Source organism: Patella vulgata, chromosome 3 (assembly GCF_932274485.2).
Source record: "Patella vulgata chromosome 3, xgPatVulg1.2, whole genome shotgun sequence".
Lineage (NCBI taxonomy): Eukaryota > Metazoa > Mollusca > Gastropoda > Patellidae > Patella > Patella vulgata.
In genome coordinates this window covers 87,602,489-87,623,239 of record NC_065881.2, presented here as the reverse complement: position 1 = coordinate 87,623,239, position 20,751 = coordinate 87,602,489, and the positions used below count along the sequence as shown (strand labels likewise).

The window sequence follows — 20,751 nt, the reverse complement described above, 5'->3', positions numbered from 1 at the left end:
GTGTGCTATGAGGTGCTGTGAGGTGCACCAACTGTGCTATAATGAATACGGTGTGCTATGAGGTGTGCCAACCGGGATATAATGCATAGGGTGTGCTATGAGGTGCACCAACTGTGCTATAATGAATACGGTGTGCTATGAGATGCACCAACTGTGCTATAATGAATATGGTGTGCTATGAGGTGTGCCAACCGGGCTATAATGAATACGGTGTGCTATGAGGTGCACCAACTGTGCTATAATGAATACGGTGTGCTATGAGGTGTGCCAACCGGGCTATAATGAATACGGTGTGCTATGAGGTGCACCAACTGTGCTATAATGAATACGGTGTGCTATGAGGTGCACCAACTGTGCTATAATGAATACGGTGTGCTATGAGGTGTGCCAACCGTGATATAATGAATACGGTGTGCTATGAGGTGCACCAACTGTGCTATAATGAATACGGTGTGCTATGAGGTGTGCCAACCGGGCTATAATGAATACGGTGTGCTATGAGGTGCACCAACTGTGCTATAATGAATACGGTGTGCTATGAGGTGTGCCAACCATGATATAATGAATACGGTGTGCTATGAGGTGCACCAACTGTGCTATAATGAATACGGTGTGCTATGAGGTGCACCAACCGGGCTATAATGAATACGGTGTGCTATGTGGTGCACCAACCGGGCTATAATGAAGACGGTGTGCTATGAGAGAAATATTGCTCAACAGTTTTTCTATTTACTCCTCAAAGTCCAACCTATACACAGGACCTCAGGACTAAATGATGTCCCTTGCATGATACTCCTATCTGCACCCTACACAGGACCCCAGGTGTCCCTTGCAAGAAACTTCACGTTGCACCAATAACTAGATCGTGTTCCTTGCCAGATAATCTGCCCTGCACCATTGACTAGGGGAATCTACACTGGTTATTGAGTCCCTTATATTTATTAAGTTGTTTGTCGTTTGTTTGGGCTTTTGGGGAGAGCGGGAGGCAGATTTGTACATGTAGGGTTGGGAGGGGGGTGAGGTGGGCTTTTTTCATTTAATTCATTATGGCTTTCCCCATCCCTAACCCCTAACATTATAAAGAACACACTTTAGGTTTCTGTATCATCCAAAAAACTAGTCACAGACAATAATAACCCAGGTGACCGGACCAGGACTTTCCGAACAACTATGTAGTCACCCTAAAGAAATTGAAATGAACTGAACTAGGGTTTCATGTTTTAAATTATCTGCACTGACCGGGCTATTGAAGACGGGTATACCACATACAGTGTGCTACCAGTGCCGCTACAGTCAACTCTTATATTTGAATTCCATCTGTCATGTTTCTTTTACATGCACATGTTTTTCATGCCATCCAAATGACTAGACAGCAGTTAGACAGAGAGAGAGAGATAAATGGGGTTTTACGTCCACTCGACACAAACTAGGTCATTTCGGGACTAACATATGGTTTAATTTTATTTCAATAATTTGATTGCGCATAGGGGTCTTTAGCAGTGGGAGGAAACCGGAGGCCCCCGGAGAAAACCCACGAGGTTGGACAGGGAACCAAGGTAGTTGACTCAATGACAGGCCTTACAATACACCGCACACGTGCAAACCATTCGGCCATCCGCCCGCCCCCCCCCCCCCGCACAACTGACAACAGGGGGAACAATATAATAGACAATAGTTATATGATATATAATAATGTTTATTTACAACATAATATCACAAGAAAACAGGTGCTATAATAATAATAATAATAATAAATAGGTGATGATATATAATCTGTGTTATATATTACAAATTGTATACAATAAAAGCAATCAAATATTTCATCATAATGGTTTCCATGGAGACAAAGAAACAGGGTTTTATTTCTATTGTTAATTAATCTGAAAATAAGATATCAAAAAAACCCAACTAGGTCAAGATCGGAACACAATAATTAGATCTTCTGTTCTTCAAGGTTTTAATAAATAAAGACCTATTTCGATTACATGAAATCTGTTTTGTTAAAACTTTTGTTAGAACTATAAGCCTCTGAGCAGTATAACCAAGTACGGTACATTTGGTTTTTAAATTAGTCCAATTTCCTGAAGAAATAAGACAGGGAATTTTTAACAAAACAAATGAAAATTAAATTGGGTTCTCCTTACTTATAGTTTAACAATAGGCCTACAATCAATAGGCCAACTACAATCAATAGGGTTACAATCAACAGGCCTACAATAAATAGGCCTAGAATCAATGGGCCTACAATCAATACCCTTACAATCAATAGGCTTACAATCAATAGGCCTACAATAAATAGGTTTAGAATCAACAGGCCTATAATCAATCGGCCTACAACCAATAGGCATACAATCAATAGGCCTATAATCCATAGGCTTACAATCAATTGGCTTACAATCAATTGGCTTACAATCAATAAGCCTACACGCAAAAGGCCTACAATCAATAAACCTACAATCAATGGGGTTACAATCAATAGGCCTACAATCAAAGGGGAATTCTTATTCTTAAAATAAAAAATTAACAAACAAGCCTAAAGTTCCAATAAATCCAGCTACAATTCTTGAGGTGGTCATTTCAGATAATGTAAAAAGAGATGAGTATTTCTCAAAAATCAGGCGGGAAATTCTTATTTAAAAAAAAACAAAAATAAACAAGCCGTCAGATTTGAAGTCCGTAGTAACCATATCTACATTTCTTTGGGTGGTAATTTTAGTTTTGTCAAGAGATGGGGGAGGGGGGGCATTCTAGTTTTGTCAAAAGAGATGGTGGACACTAATTAGCTTGTGCGTAGGGGTCTTTAGCAGTGGGAGGAAACAGGAGAAAACCTACGAGGTTGGAGAGGCAACCCTACTCCTTGTCACGTAAATGACAGACCTGATGGAACACTCACATGTTTAGCCGTTCGGTCGACCACAACCACATGTCTTGATGATAAAACTGTGTAATTATTGCCCAAATCATTTAAGCAATAACATCCAGTAACATCCTGTAGGGAGAGGGGTTTTACATAGACTAAGCCTGCTCCCCAATCCCATTCAGACAACCTGAATAAAATATTGTTTTAACAAAAAAACATCCTTACCCCTCACTCCCCCTACTCCCATGTTAACCTCGCCCATTTTTTTCAGGGAAATTCTTTTCTTAGAATTCTCTCAAAATGAAGGGTCATGTATTCATTATTTTTTTGTTTCTTTATACATTAATAAAGCAAATATACATAAAATATCGGACAAGTTTATAAACAAAACACCTGAAAAAAACAATAGATATCACATTCCTAAAACTGGGTGTTGGAACTAATGAACAATAGGGTTATAATCAGGGACAGACTGGATATACAAATATACCGGTAGGCTGGGACAGCCAGGTAACAAAATTGGCCATGGCTTGGATACAAATATCAATATTGGGTTGAGAATAGATCTTTGCCCTAAATGGCCGACATATCCAAAAATTAGTGAATTATTTTGTAATGTGGTTCTATTCCGTCCATACACACAAAGACTAAATAAACTTGTTCAATGATATTAAATTGAAACAGAATACATATTTCTCAAACTTATCCAAGTATACTTAGGGTTTTTTTGACTAATATTGTCAATTTAGGAATTGAAATGTCGGTCAACTAGCTTAGCGTCTGTTCTCAAGCGGAGAAGTTTAGTGTGGGAAAATTTCTGGCTGTCCATCCTTGACCTTCCGTTTCCCTGACCGCCTCAAACTGTATAATGTGACACCACAGCTAAGAGCCCTAGTCATCAACGATTTCAGATTGACCAAGTGTTAAAGGGCAGCCTATGGACCTTTGGTTACCATTGATTTCAGACGCACCAAGAGCTAAAGAGTTAAATATAAACTATAAATTAACAAACCCTGAATTCATCAATTTTAAACATAAACAAACTGGCTTTTCCTGCCTGCAAACAAAACAAAAATTATTTACCCTTCCAGATTTAAAATATTTTGATTGTTTTTCACGATGCGTGAGGAATGAGCAGATTTCAAGCTCACTACAGAACGTTACAACTACTGGCATTATCTGCCTCCACTGGTGTGGCCCCAACCCGTGTGGCCAAAATTGGAGTATCTGAAATAGGTGTAGCTGAAACCTGTGTGGCCTCAACCAGTGTAGCCTAAATGTTGTGTCAGAAAAGTCATTCTACGTGACATGAAGTTTATTGGGGAAATCCCCTTCCGAGATAGGGAAATGTTGTGGCCCTGACTGATCAACACAGCATCTGGTGAACAGTTGTTTCCCTGACTGACCAACACAGCATCCGGTGAACGGGTGTGTCCCTGACTGATCACTACAGCATCTGGTGAACTATTGTGTCCCTGACTGACCAACACAGCATCTGATGAACTGCTGTGTCCCCGACTGACCACTACAGCATCTGGGGAACGATTGTGTCCCCGACTGACCAAATACTTTTTTTATACATCCTAATATTCGGATATCAGGCAATGATATTTTAAACTATTTACAGAATTAAGAGTTTTTAATGGTATGTTAACCCTTTAGAAAAAATCAACATCATTTCCCTGAAATAATTAGGGAAAATTGATGAATATCTTGGGATATTTTTACATTGAGTTTTTGTAGCTCATTTTCAAAACTGCCCCAAAACAACTGTTCTTCTGTTCCGTAGACATTGTTAAAAGTCCTTAAATAGAGAAAGAAATGGGGTTTAACATCCACTCGACACAAACTAGGTCATTTTGGGACTAACATATGGTTTAATTTTATTTCAATAATCCGCTTGCGCATAGCAGTTGGAGGAAACAGGAGGACCCGGAGAAAAAATCCTGAGGTTGGATAGGCGAACCTTCTCCTTGTCACGTACAACTGGGGAATCAAAACCACGCCAGTTGACTCAATGACAGACCTTATGAGTGAACCATACGGCCATCCAAGCACCCCCAGTCCTTAAATAATTCACTGCAGTAGGAACATCTGGAGCACTACAAGCAACAGGTTCAGGGCCAAAGCACTAGGAGCAGTCGTAGCATTCGGAGCATTCGGAGCATTCGGAGCAGTAGTTCCGGGCCGGAGCAGTAGTTCCGTCCGGAGCAGAAGTTCAAGGGTTAAACCACAAATATTGATAAAGATATAATACCATTGAAGCTGGCTCACTTAAAAATTGATGAAATAACTCTCCAAAAACAACTGAATTATTTTGATTAAAATTCAAAATTTTCAGAACATATTTAATTTAAATCGCTCAATATAATTTTTTTAAAAAATGGGAATCTTCTAATAAATTCTAAAACAATCTATACAATCTATTAAAATGCAGACACGTGGGGGATCAATGGAAGGGATGGGCGCATCAATTTTTTCAAACATGGACATATTGTGTGTGTGTGGGGGGGGAGGGCATTTCAAACATGGACACATGGGGTATCAATGGCAGGGGTGGGGCATCAAATATTTCAAACATTGACACGTTGGGGTGGGGGGCATCAAATATTTCAAACATTGACACGTTGGGGGGGGGGGACATTTCAAACATGGACACATGGGGGCATCAATCATTCATTCATATTAACAACAAGAGATGATAAATATTTAAAATTGATTGAGTAAAAGAATTAATAAAAGTCTAAAAGTCTTCGTTTTAAATCTCGTTCACAAAAACCATAATCTGCGGCATTTCCCAAACATCAATAACACTCAACTTGCACAAAATTCTAGATGCACGAGACGACACAAGCTAGAAATATTTAACAGTCAACTGCCAAGAACATTCTCGATCTTCTCAGAATTCTCAACACAAACGTTGATTTTTCCAAACTTAATGCCATCCTAGAATTCACACTTCTTAAATTCACACAAAGATTTATTCTATAAATATCCATTTTGACAAAGTATGCAAAGCTCATTTTTTCTCTTCCGGAGTGCAATGCATCTGGTTTGAAGACAACAAACTTATTTCTTAAATTGTCTGTTTGTGTTTGCCCTCTTTTAAAAAGTTTGAACTGTGTCAAATTTTGGAATAAATAGATCTGGGTTAGATTAACGGAACATCAAAGAACTGTGTCAAAAATCGACATCCCTTTCGTTATATTCTCATCCTGGAAGATAAAAATATAATATAAAATAATTTTATCTTAGATAATGGAACAATGAAAGAAAAACGGGGAGAGAGAGAGAGAGAGGTTTGTATCACACAAACGTGTTAAAATACTAGACCATCCAATACTCCTTTAGCTGTGGGAGGAAATCGGAGAAAAACCACGAGGTTGGACAGGTGACCCTACTCCTTGTCACGTACAACCAGAATTCAAAACCACGCCACTTGACTCAATAACAGACTTTATGTTATGACTTGCACGTGTTAAACCACAGACAACTCTACTCCTTGTCGATCCCACACCACTTGAATCAATGACAGAAATGAAATGAAATGAAATGGGGTTTAACGTCCTACTGTTCTGCTCCTATGCTGGGCTAATGAAGACGGGCATACGCCATACAGTGTGCTATGAGGGAAATTTTGCCCGGGCAGCGGTTCCATCGCCTACTCTTATATCGAATTCCAACTGCCAAGGGATCTTTTACGTGCATTCCAATGTATACACGGGACCTCGGTTTTTCGTCTCATCCGAAGGTCTAGTCAGCTGTCCTTGTCAGGCCCTCCGTCCTGCATCACTGACAAGGGGGAACCACGCCGGTAAATCTGGATGAACTTTCTCGGCCAATGCAGGGATCGAACAAATCAATGACAGACCTTATGACCTAAAGCGCACGCATCTAGACCACCTAATAAGGAAGTGGATGCCAGACTTACCCTTTTACAGGTGTCCATAAATTCCTCTAACGATATTACACCATCCATATTCAGATCCATTTTCTAGAAAACAATAATCATAAAACATTACTACAAAATATTAATAATATCACAAAACATTTCTACATTCTACAAAACAATAACAATATCAAAAAACATTCTACAAAATAACATTAATATCATAAAATATCACAAAATATTTTTTCATTCTACAAAACTTTCTACAAAATAACAATAATGCCATAAAATATCATAAAACATTTCTATATTCAAAATCTTCACTAATTGATTCAAATGGAGGGAAGGATGTTGTGAAGGGACAGAGAGAGAGGGGGTTTAACCAGTGATTTAAAGGGTGGAAGCGATGGTGTGAGGTGACAGAGAAGGTATAACAAGTGTATAACACTATCAATTTTTGCACCATGTAGCAATTTCAGTAAATTTTGGGGGGTTGGATGGCTGAATGGTTAGCGTGCGCGCGCTGTATCATACAGTCTGTCATTGAGTCGACTGGCGTGGTTTCGAATCCCCAGTTGTACGTGGCAAGGAGTAGGGTCGCCTGTCCAACCTCGTGGGTTTTCTCCGGGTCCTCCGGTTTCCTCCCACTGCTAAAGACCCCTACGCGCAAGCGAATTATGTAAATAAAATTAAACCATATGTTAGTCCTGAAATGACCTAGTTTGTGTCGAGTGGACGTTAAACCCCATTTCTCTCTCTCTCTCTCTCAGTAAATTTTTAAAGAGAGGGTTTAACAAATGATTCAAAGGAAGGAAGGGTGTGTGTGTGTGAGAGAGAGAGAGAAAGAGAGAGAGATAATTAACAATTTTTGCACCATGTAGCAATTTCAGTAAAGTACATGATGATTTATATTTTATTATATTTAACGCAGAGGTTTGTCTTGTAGAACTAAAGATGGATACCCAAAGTAATCCTACGGCCACTAGATGGAGAAGGTGTTGAATCAGGGATGGAACCCACGACTGCAAGCCACAGGTCACCGGTCAGCTACAGCTCAAAGTATAACATTCTAGTCCATGAGATTATCCCACCTCCGTCCAATTACAAAAAGGTCTTGTCCTAGGCCATGAGGTCATCTGAGCCCCGTTCATGTGCAACAAAAGGTGTTTGCCTTATAAACATACACAACTAACCTGAAAAACTTGATCAACATGTTCTCGTGGTGTGTTCTCGTCACAGATATGTTCCGAGTACCTTCCCATCATTTCATAAATCGCCGATACTATATCTACCATCTCATCTTTAGTGATTATACCGTCACCATTGATGTCGTATAAATTAAAGGCCCATTGTAACCTTTCCTGTAACGTTCCTCGTGATAGAACAGACAACCCCATCACAAACTCCTGTAAAACAATAAAACACTTTCAAATATTTTCTAATAACTTCAATCTGATGTATATTTCGTTTCGTTCTTTTATACTTTCAATGGCCTACACTACATGAAGATCTGACCAGTTGTAGTGAGGGATCGCGTCAGAGGTGATACGAGCGGCTTTTGACCCTATGACATCAGATATTTGATTAATCAATCAGCGTTGATTTTTTTAGTGGGTAAACTACAGTTCCGTGCATCCCACACCAAAAACTTGCCACAATAGATCGTTTCATTGGCTGATCCCCACATCACCCAGAACGCGGGTTGTATAACAACTCTTCCAGATCCTAGTGTGGTAAAGACAAGTAAAATGAAAGTTTGAACTATAAAAAACGAAACGAAATAGGATCTGGGTTTTAATCAGATTGCTAAGTTAAGTTTATTGAGATTTCTTACACTGGTAAACTGATATCATTGACGCAATCTGATAAAACACAGATCCTATTTCGTTTCATTTTTTATAGTTCAAAATGACCGATTACTAACAATTTTAATGAACTAATAAACATTATGTATATAAAATGATGTCTTTGATCTCTAAGTGTCGTATATATTCACAGCATGCATACACTGCAATGTGAATGACATCCATTAATGATGACTGTGCCCATCAGGATAGCTTGATTAGATATGAGAAACTTTCCCTGAAGACTGAACTAGAGTTATTCCCCTTACATTGTATTAGGTAAAGGAAGAACCAAAGGGTTTTTGCTTTCATATTTCGATGTCACGAAAGGTTAAATGAAATGGGGTTTAACGTCCTACTGTTCTGCTCCAACTGGGCTAATAAAGACAAGCATACTCCATACAGTGTTCTATGAGAGGAATTTCACCTGGTCAGTGACGTTATGGCCTGCTCATATCTTTGGCCTACTATTTCCCATTATCAAGGGGTTCTTTAAATGCACATTAATGTGTACAAATAAAGGATCTTGGTTTTTGGGCCCATTGGAATAAATAATTGATAGTTTATACAACTACATCTATGTTGGGTTCCTGCTTAACGATTACTGACACGATTATCTCAGAAATCATGACTACGCCTTCAATTACAGAGAGGGCGCTGCAAATTACCCTTTTTACTGGTCATCTCAAATTTCTGCGAATGATCTTTTCGTTCTCCCCTATGCTGGACTTGTCGCTCCATCACGATTGGCTCTTTTACCCAAGCAATCATTTATCTACAATATGCCCCTGGTTAGAGGCGGTACCCTACGCCCCTTTAACGAAGGATGGAACGAATGGTCAACAATTGGTTATCTATTTCTAACCCCTAAATTCAGATTCCCTGATTTCTTACCTCAAAACTGATAGAACCATTATTATCATGATCAAATGTGCTGAACACATAATGAGCGTACTGACTCGAATCTGAAACAATCAATTAACATTTTAATAGCAATAAAGTTTAATAAATCTGAGGGAGAAACCGGGTTTTAAATCCACTTGGCACTATGGCTTACTCTTATATCGAACTCCAGTTGCCAAGGGAAATTTTACATGCACGGCAATGTGTACATGGCACCTCAATTAATTTTTCATCCCATTCAAATTATTGAGAACTGTCCTTGTCAGCCCCCCCCCCTTGCACCACTGACAAGAGGAAACCATGTCTGAAAATCCCAATGAACTTTATGCAGGGATCGAACACGCGACTTAACCGCCATGGTTACCTTACGACAAAGGATCTGATAATATAACAAAAATATTTATTCTGTTTACAAAATTCCGTAGAATCCCAGGCCTGTACGATCATGCAAAAAATCAGAAATTAACAACATCGTAACAACATCTTAATCTTGTAAGATCACCAGCTGCTTCCCCGTGACCTACAAATATCATACTCTGAAATCCATGCATCCCCCAATCTAGTTGAGGTGTTTCGAGTTCCAGCACCCTAAGGTAAAGTCCATGCGCCCCCAATCTGTGTCCCAGCAACCTAAGGTGAAATCCATGCATCCCCCAATCTAGTTGAGGTGTTTCGAGTTCCAGCACCCTAAGGTAAAATCCATGCGCCCCCAATCTGTGTCCCAGCACCTAACGTCAAATCCATGCGCCCCCAATCTAGTTAAGGTGTCTGTATCCCAGCACACTAAGGTAAAATACATGCGCCCCCAATCTAGTTGAGGTGTCTGTGTCCCAGCACCCGAAGGTAAAATCCATACGTCCCCCAATCAGTGTCCCAGCACCCTAAGGTAAAATCCATGCGTCCTCCGATCTAGTTAAGGTGTCTGTGTCCCAGCATGCCCTAAGGTAAAATCCGCCGAAATTTGAAATTAATAAAGTACTCACCACCCTGAGGAAAGAACTGAGCATAAATATCTTTAAATGTTTCTTCATTTACTATCCCTGTTGGACATTCCTGTAAATAAACATAAAACTCATGTATAAAGATTTAATTACTTTAACAAGGTAAACTTGTGTATTTGTGGGGCCACACTAAACTGAAGTATTTCTCGGAGCACTTGAGTCTGACCTTCTATCCGTGTATATATGCAAACACCATGTCCAATCAGACAATACATAATAAAAAAGAACAGGAATGCAATGCCTGTTGAAGACTCGCTTTTACCTGCTCTTGCTTTGGCTCGTTTTTTTTCAACAATTCGTAATGTCAGGCAATGAAACCTCTGTCGATTCACTCAGATATGTTTTTTCTTCAATCTAGTTGTTTTGATTTGCATAAATACTACCACAAAACGATATCATAGCCACTTGTTTCCAATATTTACATTACTTTCGTCCATATCCATTTTGTCACTACCGCCATGCGCTGACGTCACACAAAAACCTAACCAACCTCTGAAGTCTTGTATACGTCCACCTAAAAATTATAAATATTCACCAAAACCTGGCAGAAAATGTATATGCAAACCTTCTTCTTCCATTCTACACCCAAAAGTCAACAAAAATCGCCATGCAAAAGAGGGAAAATGGAAAGGAAGAGAAAAACTAAAAATATCTTTGGCACTTGTTTCAATGGTCTAGTCACTGCGGATTGATTTTGTGTGACGTCAGCGCATGGCGGCAATGACAAAATGGAAATGGACGAAAGTAATGTTAATATTGGAAACAAGTGGCTATGATATCGTTTTGTGGGAGTATTTATGCTGCACTTTTCTCAAATTTTTCTCATTGGAAAAAAAACAGTTTTAAAACAATATCTCAAGTTTTTCGATGCGGGGGGAATAAAAATATTTTTAAAACAAAAATGATTGATTGTTTCATGGAACTCTAGGCCTGCCTTTTGTTATACAACAGCAATACTAAAATACATTTCTTGATAACAAGTAGTTTGTTAAGATTCAAGTACGATCTGAAGAGTTGTTCGAAAACAGTCTAAAGAAAAATTTGCATTTTTATGATTAAGTTACTATTACATTTGTGGATACATCCCCTTGACAAAATAGAATTCAATATTGAAGACAACAAATTGCAAAACTTTCTACAAGTTTCTTAACAAAAACATGCTGAAGATGGCAGCAGTCAGGATTTCATCGGTTTAATTACTGAAGAAGCATATTTCAAAATATGTCAGTTTCACTGAAAGATCCAATGGTCAGGATTTAAAGCCAAATAATAAGTAGCCTCTTCTTACAGCATAAAATGAAGCTGTCAGTGGGATATGTAAATTAAATGATCTCCTTAACGGCGCCGATTCGTTAAAATTACGATAGAATTAATCTCTAGATCTGCTACATGTTGACATTTTGACTCCAATCTGGTAAAAACAATCAATAATTGAGTCCATTTCGCGGAATCATGGCAGAGAAATCGAGAAAGAAGATCAAGGTTGAGAATCGTACGAGCCAAATATACCGGCTTGTTTATTTGACCAAACGTGTACTGTAATGATTTATGGATCGCGATTCGATTGGTCAGAGACTTTCTCAAGTTTATCTGAGAAATCTGGCTGCTCATCGGGTCTCCTTCAAATGAATGAATGAATGAATGAATGAATGAATGAAATATGGTTTTATGGCACGTCAGCTCCAACCGGGCTATATTGCGCCAAACATATGGTGAATCTGAGACAAATTAAAACAATATCACATAAATGAATTTATATATGTAAATAAAAACAAATATCACAGAAAATATATTAATTAAAAATAAATATAACAAATCTTTTACATATATAAATATTTAAAACGATATACATGATTAAATATATACAATTAAAATTGATTATAAAAGTTTGTCTCTTTTAAAAATGTTAGCACTTTGTCATATAGCTCCGGTTGAGCAAATAGCTGACGTACTGACTGGCAACGGTAATATTTAGATCTAATGTTCTTGAGATGTTTGCACTCAATCAAGATGTGTTTCACTGTCAAAGGAACATGACAGTGAACACATTCCGGTTGAGGCTCTCGCTTCAAAATGAAAATATGAGTTAAAAAAGTATGACCAATGCGAGAGCGACACAAAACAACTTCATCCCTCCTGTTGGTTCTATAGGAGTTGGGCCAATCTCCTAGGAGAGGCTTAATGTGATGAAGTTTATTTGTGCCTGCAAAATCCCAAGACCGTTGCCAGCGGTCATAAATAAAATGATTTATACACGAATTAAAATCTTTATATGGTATTAAAAAGGGTGATTGGGGAAGATCTAAAGCAGCTTTGGCAGCAAAATCTGCTTGATCATTCCCCCTTATATCTACGTGACTGGGGAGCCAGCAAAAGACGACGTCTTTACTGTTGAACTCGTATGATAATGGCAGATGATAAACATCTGCTACTAATGGGTGTTCAAGCTGTTTGTTGTTAATTGCTTGAAGCGAGGACAGAGAATCAGTAAAGATGATATACTTTAAAGATGAAGAGGATTGTATGAACTCCAAGGCCTGAAGAATGGCCTGGAGCTCAGCTGTAAATATTGAAGCAGCAGGTGGAAGACACACAGAAATGGTCTCAGATGGCGTCACGGTAGCCGAGGCTACCCGATCACCATCTTTAGAACCATCTGTGTAAATAGAAGCATAATCACCATACTTAGACCTTAACTCTCTAAAGAGAGATTGGAACACCGTAGAGCTAGTATCTCTCTTTTTATGTTGAGTTAGATCGAAATCGATCTTTGGGGGAGATATAGCCCACGGTGGAGTCCTAAAGACAGGGGTATTCGCAATACTGTCAAGGCTGATACCAGCCTCAGACAAAAGGGGTTGTATGCGAATACCGAATGATGGAATAACATTAGTCTTCACCAGATACAAATGCTCATAAAGAGGTCTAAATATGGTGTTAAATGAAATGTGATTCGGAAGTGATGCTATTTTCGTAGCATACTGCAGGGCCAGTTTATCACGTCTGTTGTGCAATGAGGGCTCATGCGCCTCGACGTATAAACTGTCCACTGGAGATGTACGAAATGCTCCTAAACTGATTCTAAGTCCCTGGTTGTGTATGGTGTCGAGCTCTTTGAGATAAGACTCGCGGGCAGACCCATACACAATACACCCATAATCGAGTTTTGATCTTATTAAAGCTCGATATAATCGGAGCAAGACCTTACGGTCTGCTCCCCAGTCAGTATTTGATAAGACTCTCAATATGTTGAGGGCTTTCAGACATTTCTTTTTTAGGCTTTTAATGTGGGGGATAAATGATAATTTCTTATCAAATATCAGCCCCAGAAATTTGGTTTCATCCACAACTGGAAGGCGGTTGCCATCCAAATAAAGTTCTGGATCTGGATGCAAACCTCGTTTCTGACAGAAATGCATGCAGACAGTCTTGGATTTCGAAAAACGAAATCCATTTTCGGTTGCCCATTGTTGAAGTGAATTCAAACAAAGCTGCAACTTACGTTCGATTATCCGCATGTCTGTAGAACCATAGCACATCTGAAAGTCATCAACATAAAGAGCGCCGTTTGTACCTGGTTTAAGGCACGCTGGGATAGTATTAATTTTAATTGCAAACAATGTTGGAGATAAAATACTTCCCTGTGGAACTCCCATTTCCTGAGGAAATGGGTCAGAGAATATTGATCCCAGTCGTACCTTAAATGACCTATCTTCCAGGAAATTTTTAATGAAGATAGGTAAGCGACCTCGTAGGCCGAGGTTATGGAGGTCGCGCATGATACCGTGTTTCCACGTTGTATCATATGCTTTCTCCAGATCAAAAAATATTGCAACTAAATGTTGCTTCTGGATGAAAGCATCCCTGACGAACGTTTCAAATCGAACGAGATGATCAAGAGTGCTCCTTTGGGACCTAAATCCACATTGGAGGTCAGTAATGAGGTTGTTGGACTCTAGGTACCAAACAAGCCTTCGATTGATCAATCTCTCCATGGTTTTGCAAATACAGCTAGTTAAAGCGATCGGACGATAGTTGGTAGGATTCGTATGATCTTTACCGGGTTTAGGGATGGGAATTATTGTGGCTTCATGCCACGAAGGGGGGAATTTCCCATCAACCCAAATCCGGTTAAAAAGATCCAGTAAAATTAAGAGAGTGGAAAAAGGTAAATGTTTAAGAATTTGGTAGTGTATTTCATCTGGCCCAGTTGCAGTATCTCGAGCTCGCTTTAGCGAATCCCGAATCTCTGCAATGGAAAAGGTATCATTATAGCATTCATCATTGCGGGACTTGAAATTAAGTCGCCTTTTCTCCTGTTGTTGTCTAATGCCTCGAAAGGCATCGGAGGAGAAATTGGATGATGAATTAAATGAAAAAGTACTGGCCAGAGAATTAGCAATATCAGGAAATGTTGTTAAGGTGGTATTATCAACATTTAAATGATTAACTGATAATGCACTACTTTTACCTTTAATCCTACGAATCCTATCCCATACCGACTTAGATGTGGTACGGGAATTAATCCTTGAGACGTAACCTTGCCATGAAGATTTCTTTGCTTGACGTATGGTTCTACGAGCCTTCGCCCGGACCATCTGGTATGCCGCAATATTCTCCATGGAAGGATGGTTCTTTAATCGCCTCAGGATGCGATCACGCTCTTTAAGAGCGGATTTGCAGTCATCGTTGTACCATGGTTTATTGAAACGTTTTGGTGTAGTCGTGGTTTTTGGAATCGCCTGCTCAGCCACATCTTGAAGAATTGAAGTGAATAAGGCCATAGGCTCATCTGCATCTTCTAACTCCTTTGTATCAAAAGAGAAGAGACACAAAGATTCGAAAAGAGCCCAATCGGCCTTATGCAACTTCCACCTCTGAGGTCTTTCGACCGGAGAGGGACCATTATTATCAATCAAGATAGGAAAGTGGTCACTACCACATAGATCTTCATTTACCCTCCATGAAAAATCCTGAAACAGGACCGGAGAGCAAATGGTGAGATCTAGGGAAGAAAAAGAAGCTGTGGCAGGATGTAGATAAGTAGGCGAGTCATCATTTAATAAACACAAATTATTAATGTTAATGAAGTCCGCTATTTGTTTACCTCTGTTGTTATCATCTGGACTACCCCAGAGCGAATGATGACCATTGAAATCCCCCGTAATAATAAACGGGAGAGGAAGCTGTGCAACAAGGTCATCAAGATCTCTGGGATTAAGATGTAAACTGGGTGGAAGATATACAGAGCAGAGTGTTAGAGGAATATGCAAAGTCACCCTAACTGCAACTGCCTGTAAAGGCGAGTTGAGGGTGACTTGACTCTGAGGAATATCTCCATTAAGAATAATAGAAACACCCCCATGAGCCCTACCATCACCAACTGAGTGATGATGGTAACCAACAAAATGTCTAAAAGACAAAGTGTCAGAATTCTTTAAGAAGGTTTCCTGTAAACAAATAGCTAAAGGATTGTATTTTTGGATAAATAATTGAACTTCATTAAAATTTGGTTTTAAACCACGACAATTCCATTGAATAATGGAATTTACCATTGTCAGGGAAATTTAAGTTTTGGCGGCTTACTGAGTGGGTTCACATGGACATCCACTACAGTAATGCCGTCCATCAGATCATCCCCATATTTATTGAAGAGAGTGATAGGGTTTTTTGAACCCTTTGAATCTTTCTCTCGAAACTTTGATAAATTTTTATGTTTTTTAGAATGAACTATATTCTCCTTTGCGGATGGTATACTCTTAAACTGCACCCCTGACCCAGTGGAACTGGAATCAGCAGCGTCAGCTTTAGAGTAGTGCAAGGGAGAAGCCCCCTTGCCATTTTGTGTGGGAGTATTGGGAATAATCTCAATATCTCTAGATGGAGGCAAGGAGGATACAACCTCATCAGGTAGAGGGGTAGTGCTTTGAGTCGAGCTCTCAGTGGCGCTCGAAACCCCTTTTATATGATCTGATGTAATAGTCAAAGTCTTAGGTTTTTTCTGCTTATAAGGCCAGGTTATATCTGTTTGAACAGATATGGTTTTAGAAGAGACTTTAACTGCACTTGCAAAAGACTTCCCTTCAGATGGAATGGGAAAAAGTGCAGTCAAATCTACCTGTTTTCGAGCATCAAAGTATGGTATTTTCCGCTCTGACATAACCTGTTGGATTCTCTTCTCTTTCTGCCATATTGGACATTCACGGGAATAAGCAAAGTGCTTTCCCTTACAATTTACACAACAAAACTCAGCCTGGCAGGTAGCGCTATCATGGCCTTCATGGCCACAACGAGCGCAGGTGTCTTTACCTCTGCAGACAGTTTTGCTGTGTCCAAACTTTTGGCACTTGTAGCAACGAAGAGGGTTGGATATGTAGGAATCCACAGGTATGTTTAAATAACCTGCCTTGAGAGTCTTTGGTATGTCGGGACGATTGAATGTGAGGATGTAGGTGCTTGTTGGAATCACCTTATCTCCTCGACGAACACTAATTCTTTTGACGTGTTGTACACCTTGAGAAGAAAGGTATTCTACCATTTCTTCCTCACTGCTGCCTTCAAGGTCCCGGCAACGTATTACACCTCTACTAGAATTTAAAGACCTATGGGGAGACACCTTAATAGGAATGTCTGCCAAAGACGATGATTTAAGGAGCATGGTAGCATGCTGTTCTTTGGCACATTCTATTAAGAGTGTCCCGTTCTTTAGTTTTTTAATAGCCTTGGGCTCACCGGCCAAGCCAGCTATCCCCTTAGCTATTAAAAATGGCGACACTTTCGAAAGGTCTTTAGAGGGACTCTCAATTAAGAGAAACCTCGGCCAAGACTTTGACATTTTACTATTATTTTTAAATATATTTGAAACGTCCTCGGAATTAGGACGTTTCTGCTTTTGTCTTTCAATTGTTGGGGTTGGGGGGATTGGGGAATCCATGAAGTAATTTTGTTTATGATTCACCCCTCGTCGTCCCCCAGGTTACTTCCCTGCCTACCAGGGGGAGGACTAGCGCGGATAACCTGCGCATGGCCTCAGGGCTCGACGAGGGGTATACTCAAGCCAGAAAGTAAAAAACTTTTCTAACCTGATTGACCCAAGCCGCCGCTCTGTACAATGTACTAGGACACAAAGGTAGTAATTGCTGAGTGAATAAACAACAGAGCATTAAACTGGGAAAGGGTACATCCTACAGAGCTAAAACGACCAAAGCCGATTGATCAGAGTGGGCCACTCTGACCTCCCGTCTAGGTAAACCATGGGCCAAAGTAATGTGTTGCAGAGAAAGGGCTCGCAAGCCAAATCCCCACTCAATTACCAGGATTCCACTCTCCACCGACACGGGTCGCAACGCACGGCAAACACGTTGCCCCATTACAGGGATCCTTTTAGTCGCCTTTTACGACACGCAGGACATACGAAGGGTATATTCTTATCACCCCCTACACCCCAGGGGGGGTCTCCTTCAAAGGACAAGATTTGATAAATAGACTGTAACTGACGATGGCCAGATAAAGGCAACACATCGTGATGCCAACCCGTCATAATGAGTGCTTGTGACAAGAGTACATCCCCCCTTCCTCCACTGTGTTGAAGATTTTTGATTGGCTGTCTAAACATCATACTCTAAGTAGAATTTACTAAAGAGAGAGAGAGAGAGAGAGTGTGAGAGAGAGAGAGAGAGAGAGAGAGAGAGAGAATGGGTTTAACATCGACTCAACACAAACTAGGTCATTTCAGGACTAGCATATGGTTCAATTTTACTTGAATAATTTTCTTGCACGTAAGAGTCTTTAGCAGTTGGAGGAAACCAGAGGACCCGGAGAAAACCCAGTAGGTTTGAATGACGACCCTACTCCTTGTCACGTACAACCGGGGAATCAAAACCAGGCCAGTTGATTCAATGACAGACCTTATGATGCAACATGCTTTAACCGTGTTTAGCAGTGGGAGGTAACCATTGGACCTAGAAATTAACCCACAAAGTTGGACAGATAACCCTTTTCACATTCAAGTGGAGGGGAATCGAAACCTCGTGACTTGAAGCGCATACATTAAACCAATAGACCATCCAACCATAAAGAATTTATGAAATCACAGACACTGTCATTTATAGAATTTAGAACTATTATCTTAATGTACTAGGGTGGGTTGGCGTAAGCCTGTCTTTATTAGCAGAACTGTAAGATGTTAAACCCCCATTTCATTTCATTTCTCTTCAGTAAACATAAAACGGTTGCTTTATTATCAACACTCTTAGTTATTCAGCGTTCCATATGATTCCTCATATAGCATCAGTGTCATTAAAACATATATAAGTTTGGGGGTTGGATGGCCGAATGGTTAGCACGTGCACGCTGTATCATAAGGTCTGACATTGAGTCAACTGAGGTGGTTTCGATTCCCCGGTTCTACGTGACAAGGAGTAGGGTCACCTGTCCAACCTCGTGGGTTTTCTCCGGGTCCTCCGGTTTCCTCCCACTGCTAAAGACCCCTACGCGCATGCGAATTATTGAAATAAAATTAAACCATATGTTAGTCCCGAAATGACCTAGTCTGTGTCGAGTGGATGTTAAACCCCATTTCTCTCTTAATGTACTGCAATCCTACTAGACGCAATCATATCTAAGATTAGTTTCTATAACGTACAACAAATCAATCGATCGCTGAGTTCGTTATTTAACTTCATTAATCAGTTAATTTCATCAGTTCTGATTGGCTGACTGATTAACGTCCAATTAACGAGATGTACAAATGTAATAAACAAGAATGATGGGAAGATAAAATAAAATATTTATATATACTGAGAAAATTTTCAGTTAATATAGCTCCACCGTCATGATAATATATTGTCTATAATATCTAACAAATGCCACATATTATTGAGAAGGTATTCAAGTTATATAAACATAAAGTAGAGAGAGAGAGAATGGGGTTTAACGTCCACTCGACACAGACTAGATTATTTCGGGCCTAACATATGGTTTTTAATTTTATTTCAATGATTCGCTTGCGTGTAGGGGTCTTTAGTAGTGGGAGGAAACCGGAGGACCCAGAGAAAACCCTCAAAGTGGGACAGGCAACCTTACTCCTTGTCACCTACAACCTGGGATTCACATAAAGTAGATAAAGTACAAGTATTTCAATGTTTACAGTAAATAAATACATAAAATCTTTTTTAAAAATGTCCAATTTTAAAAACTTCCACCACTTTTACTTCTTGAATGATATACATTAAATAATAACCTGGCGGTCAGTATGTTTGTCCATTCAGAGTTGACTGAGATCTAGGGTATAAATGGGCAACCTGGAGACAGGGACTGATTGTCTGCGATATCACTTTGGTGGCAGCAGACTTAAATAAAGCTATTTCACACACAGGGACTGATATTGGCCTGGTGGTATTTCACTACCAGGTCTGGTTACAGAGTTATATATCTATCTTTTAGTGTCATAGAGCTCTAAAAATAGAGAGAGAGAGAGAGAGAGAGAGAGAGAGATGGGGTTTAACATTCACTCAGCACAAACTAGGTCATTTCGGGACTAACACATGCGGTGGTTCAAATGAGATTGTGTCCAGTGGACTTGTACCTCTATCTGTCATAGAGCTCTAAAAATAGAGAGAGAGAGAAAGAGCGAGAGAGAGAGATTGTGTCCAGTGGATTTGTACCTCATTTCTCTCTCTCTCTCTCTCTCTCTCTCTCTCTCTCTCTCTCTCTCTCATTAGCCCAGTTGCTAGAGAAATGTAGGATGTTATCTAAACTGATCACAAGAGAAGTTTATAAAATAAAAATGGTGTCTCTTCTATCTAACACAATAATCTCATCACGATCACACAAGAAATTCAGAACATAATTATTAACTCGCTTTCCTCTCCCGATCTAGATCTCTTTGTACATAAAATGAGTTGTCTAATGTTTGCCGTAGATAACTCAATTAATTCAACAATGGTCTTTCCTTTATATCCCTATGCGTATATAACAAAGCCTTTTATGGCTGCTAATGTCCCATTGAATCGTTTATAGATCTGACCCTAATCTCCAACCATAACATACCACCAACTAATAGAATCACAGTCCTTATTCAAATTTCAAAAAGAACAACAAATTCTCGTTTGAGCTGGAAACAAGTGTTTAGTTAGAAAATAATATTTTATTCGATCGTGGGTTTTGTCTTACAGTAATCACTGTCGTTAGGTTTTTATCGACTTGTTGCCGTTGGTTTTTATTAAGTTTGTAGTCGGGTAGAGAGAGAGAGAG

The 20,751-nt window shown here is 39.5% G+C and overlaps 1 protein-coding gene across 7 annotated transcripts in view; it reads right to left on the bottom strand.

Moving 5' to 3' along the window:
- Positions 1–2,256: 2,256 nt before the first annotated feature.
- The window catches only part of LOC126814286 (Kv channel-interacting protein 4), a 351,980-nt gene continuing 333,485 nt past the window's right edge, over positions 2,257–20,751 (bottom strand). For all 7 annotated transcript variants that reach the window (XM_050539372.2, XM_050539369.2, XM_050539371.2 and 4 more), the window contains 5 exons: positions 10,480–10,549; positions 9,488–9,558; positions 7,943–8,155; positions 6,792–6,854; positions 2,257–6,075 (listed from right to left, as the gene is read on the bottom strand). In XM_050539372.2, coding sequence (XP_050395329.1) covers positions 6,028–6,075; positions 6,792–6,854; positions 7,943–8,155; positions 9,488–9,558; positions 10,480–10,549 — 465 coding nt within the window. In that variant the 3' untranslated portion in view covers positions 2,257–6,027. The remainder of the gene's footprint in view (positions 6,076–6,791; positions 6,855–7,942; positions 8,156–9,487; positions 9,559–10,479; positions 10,550–20,751) is intronic.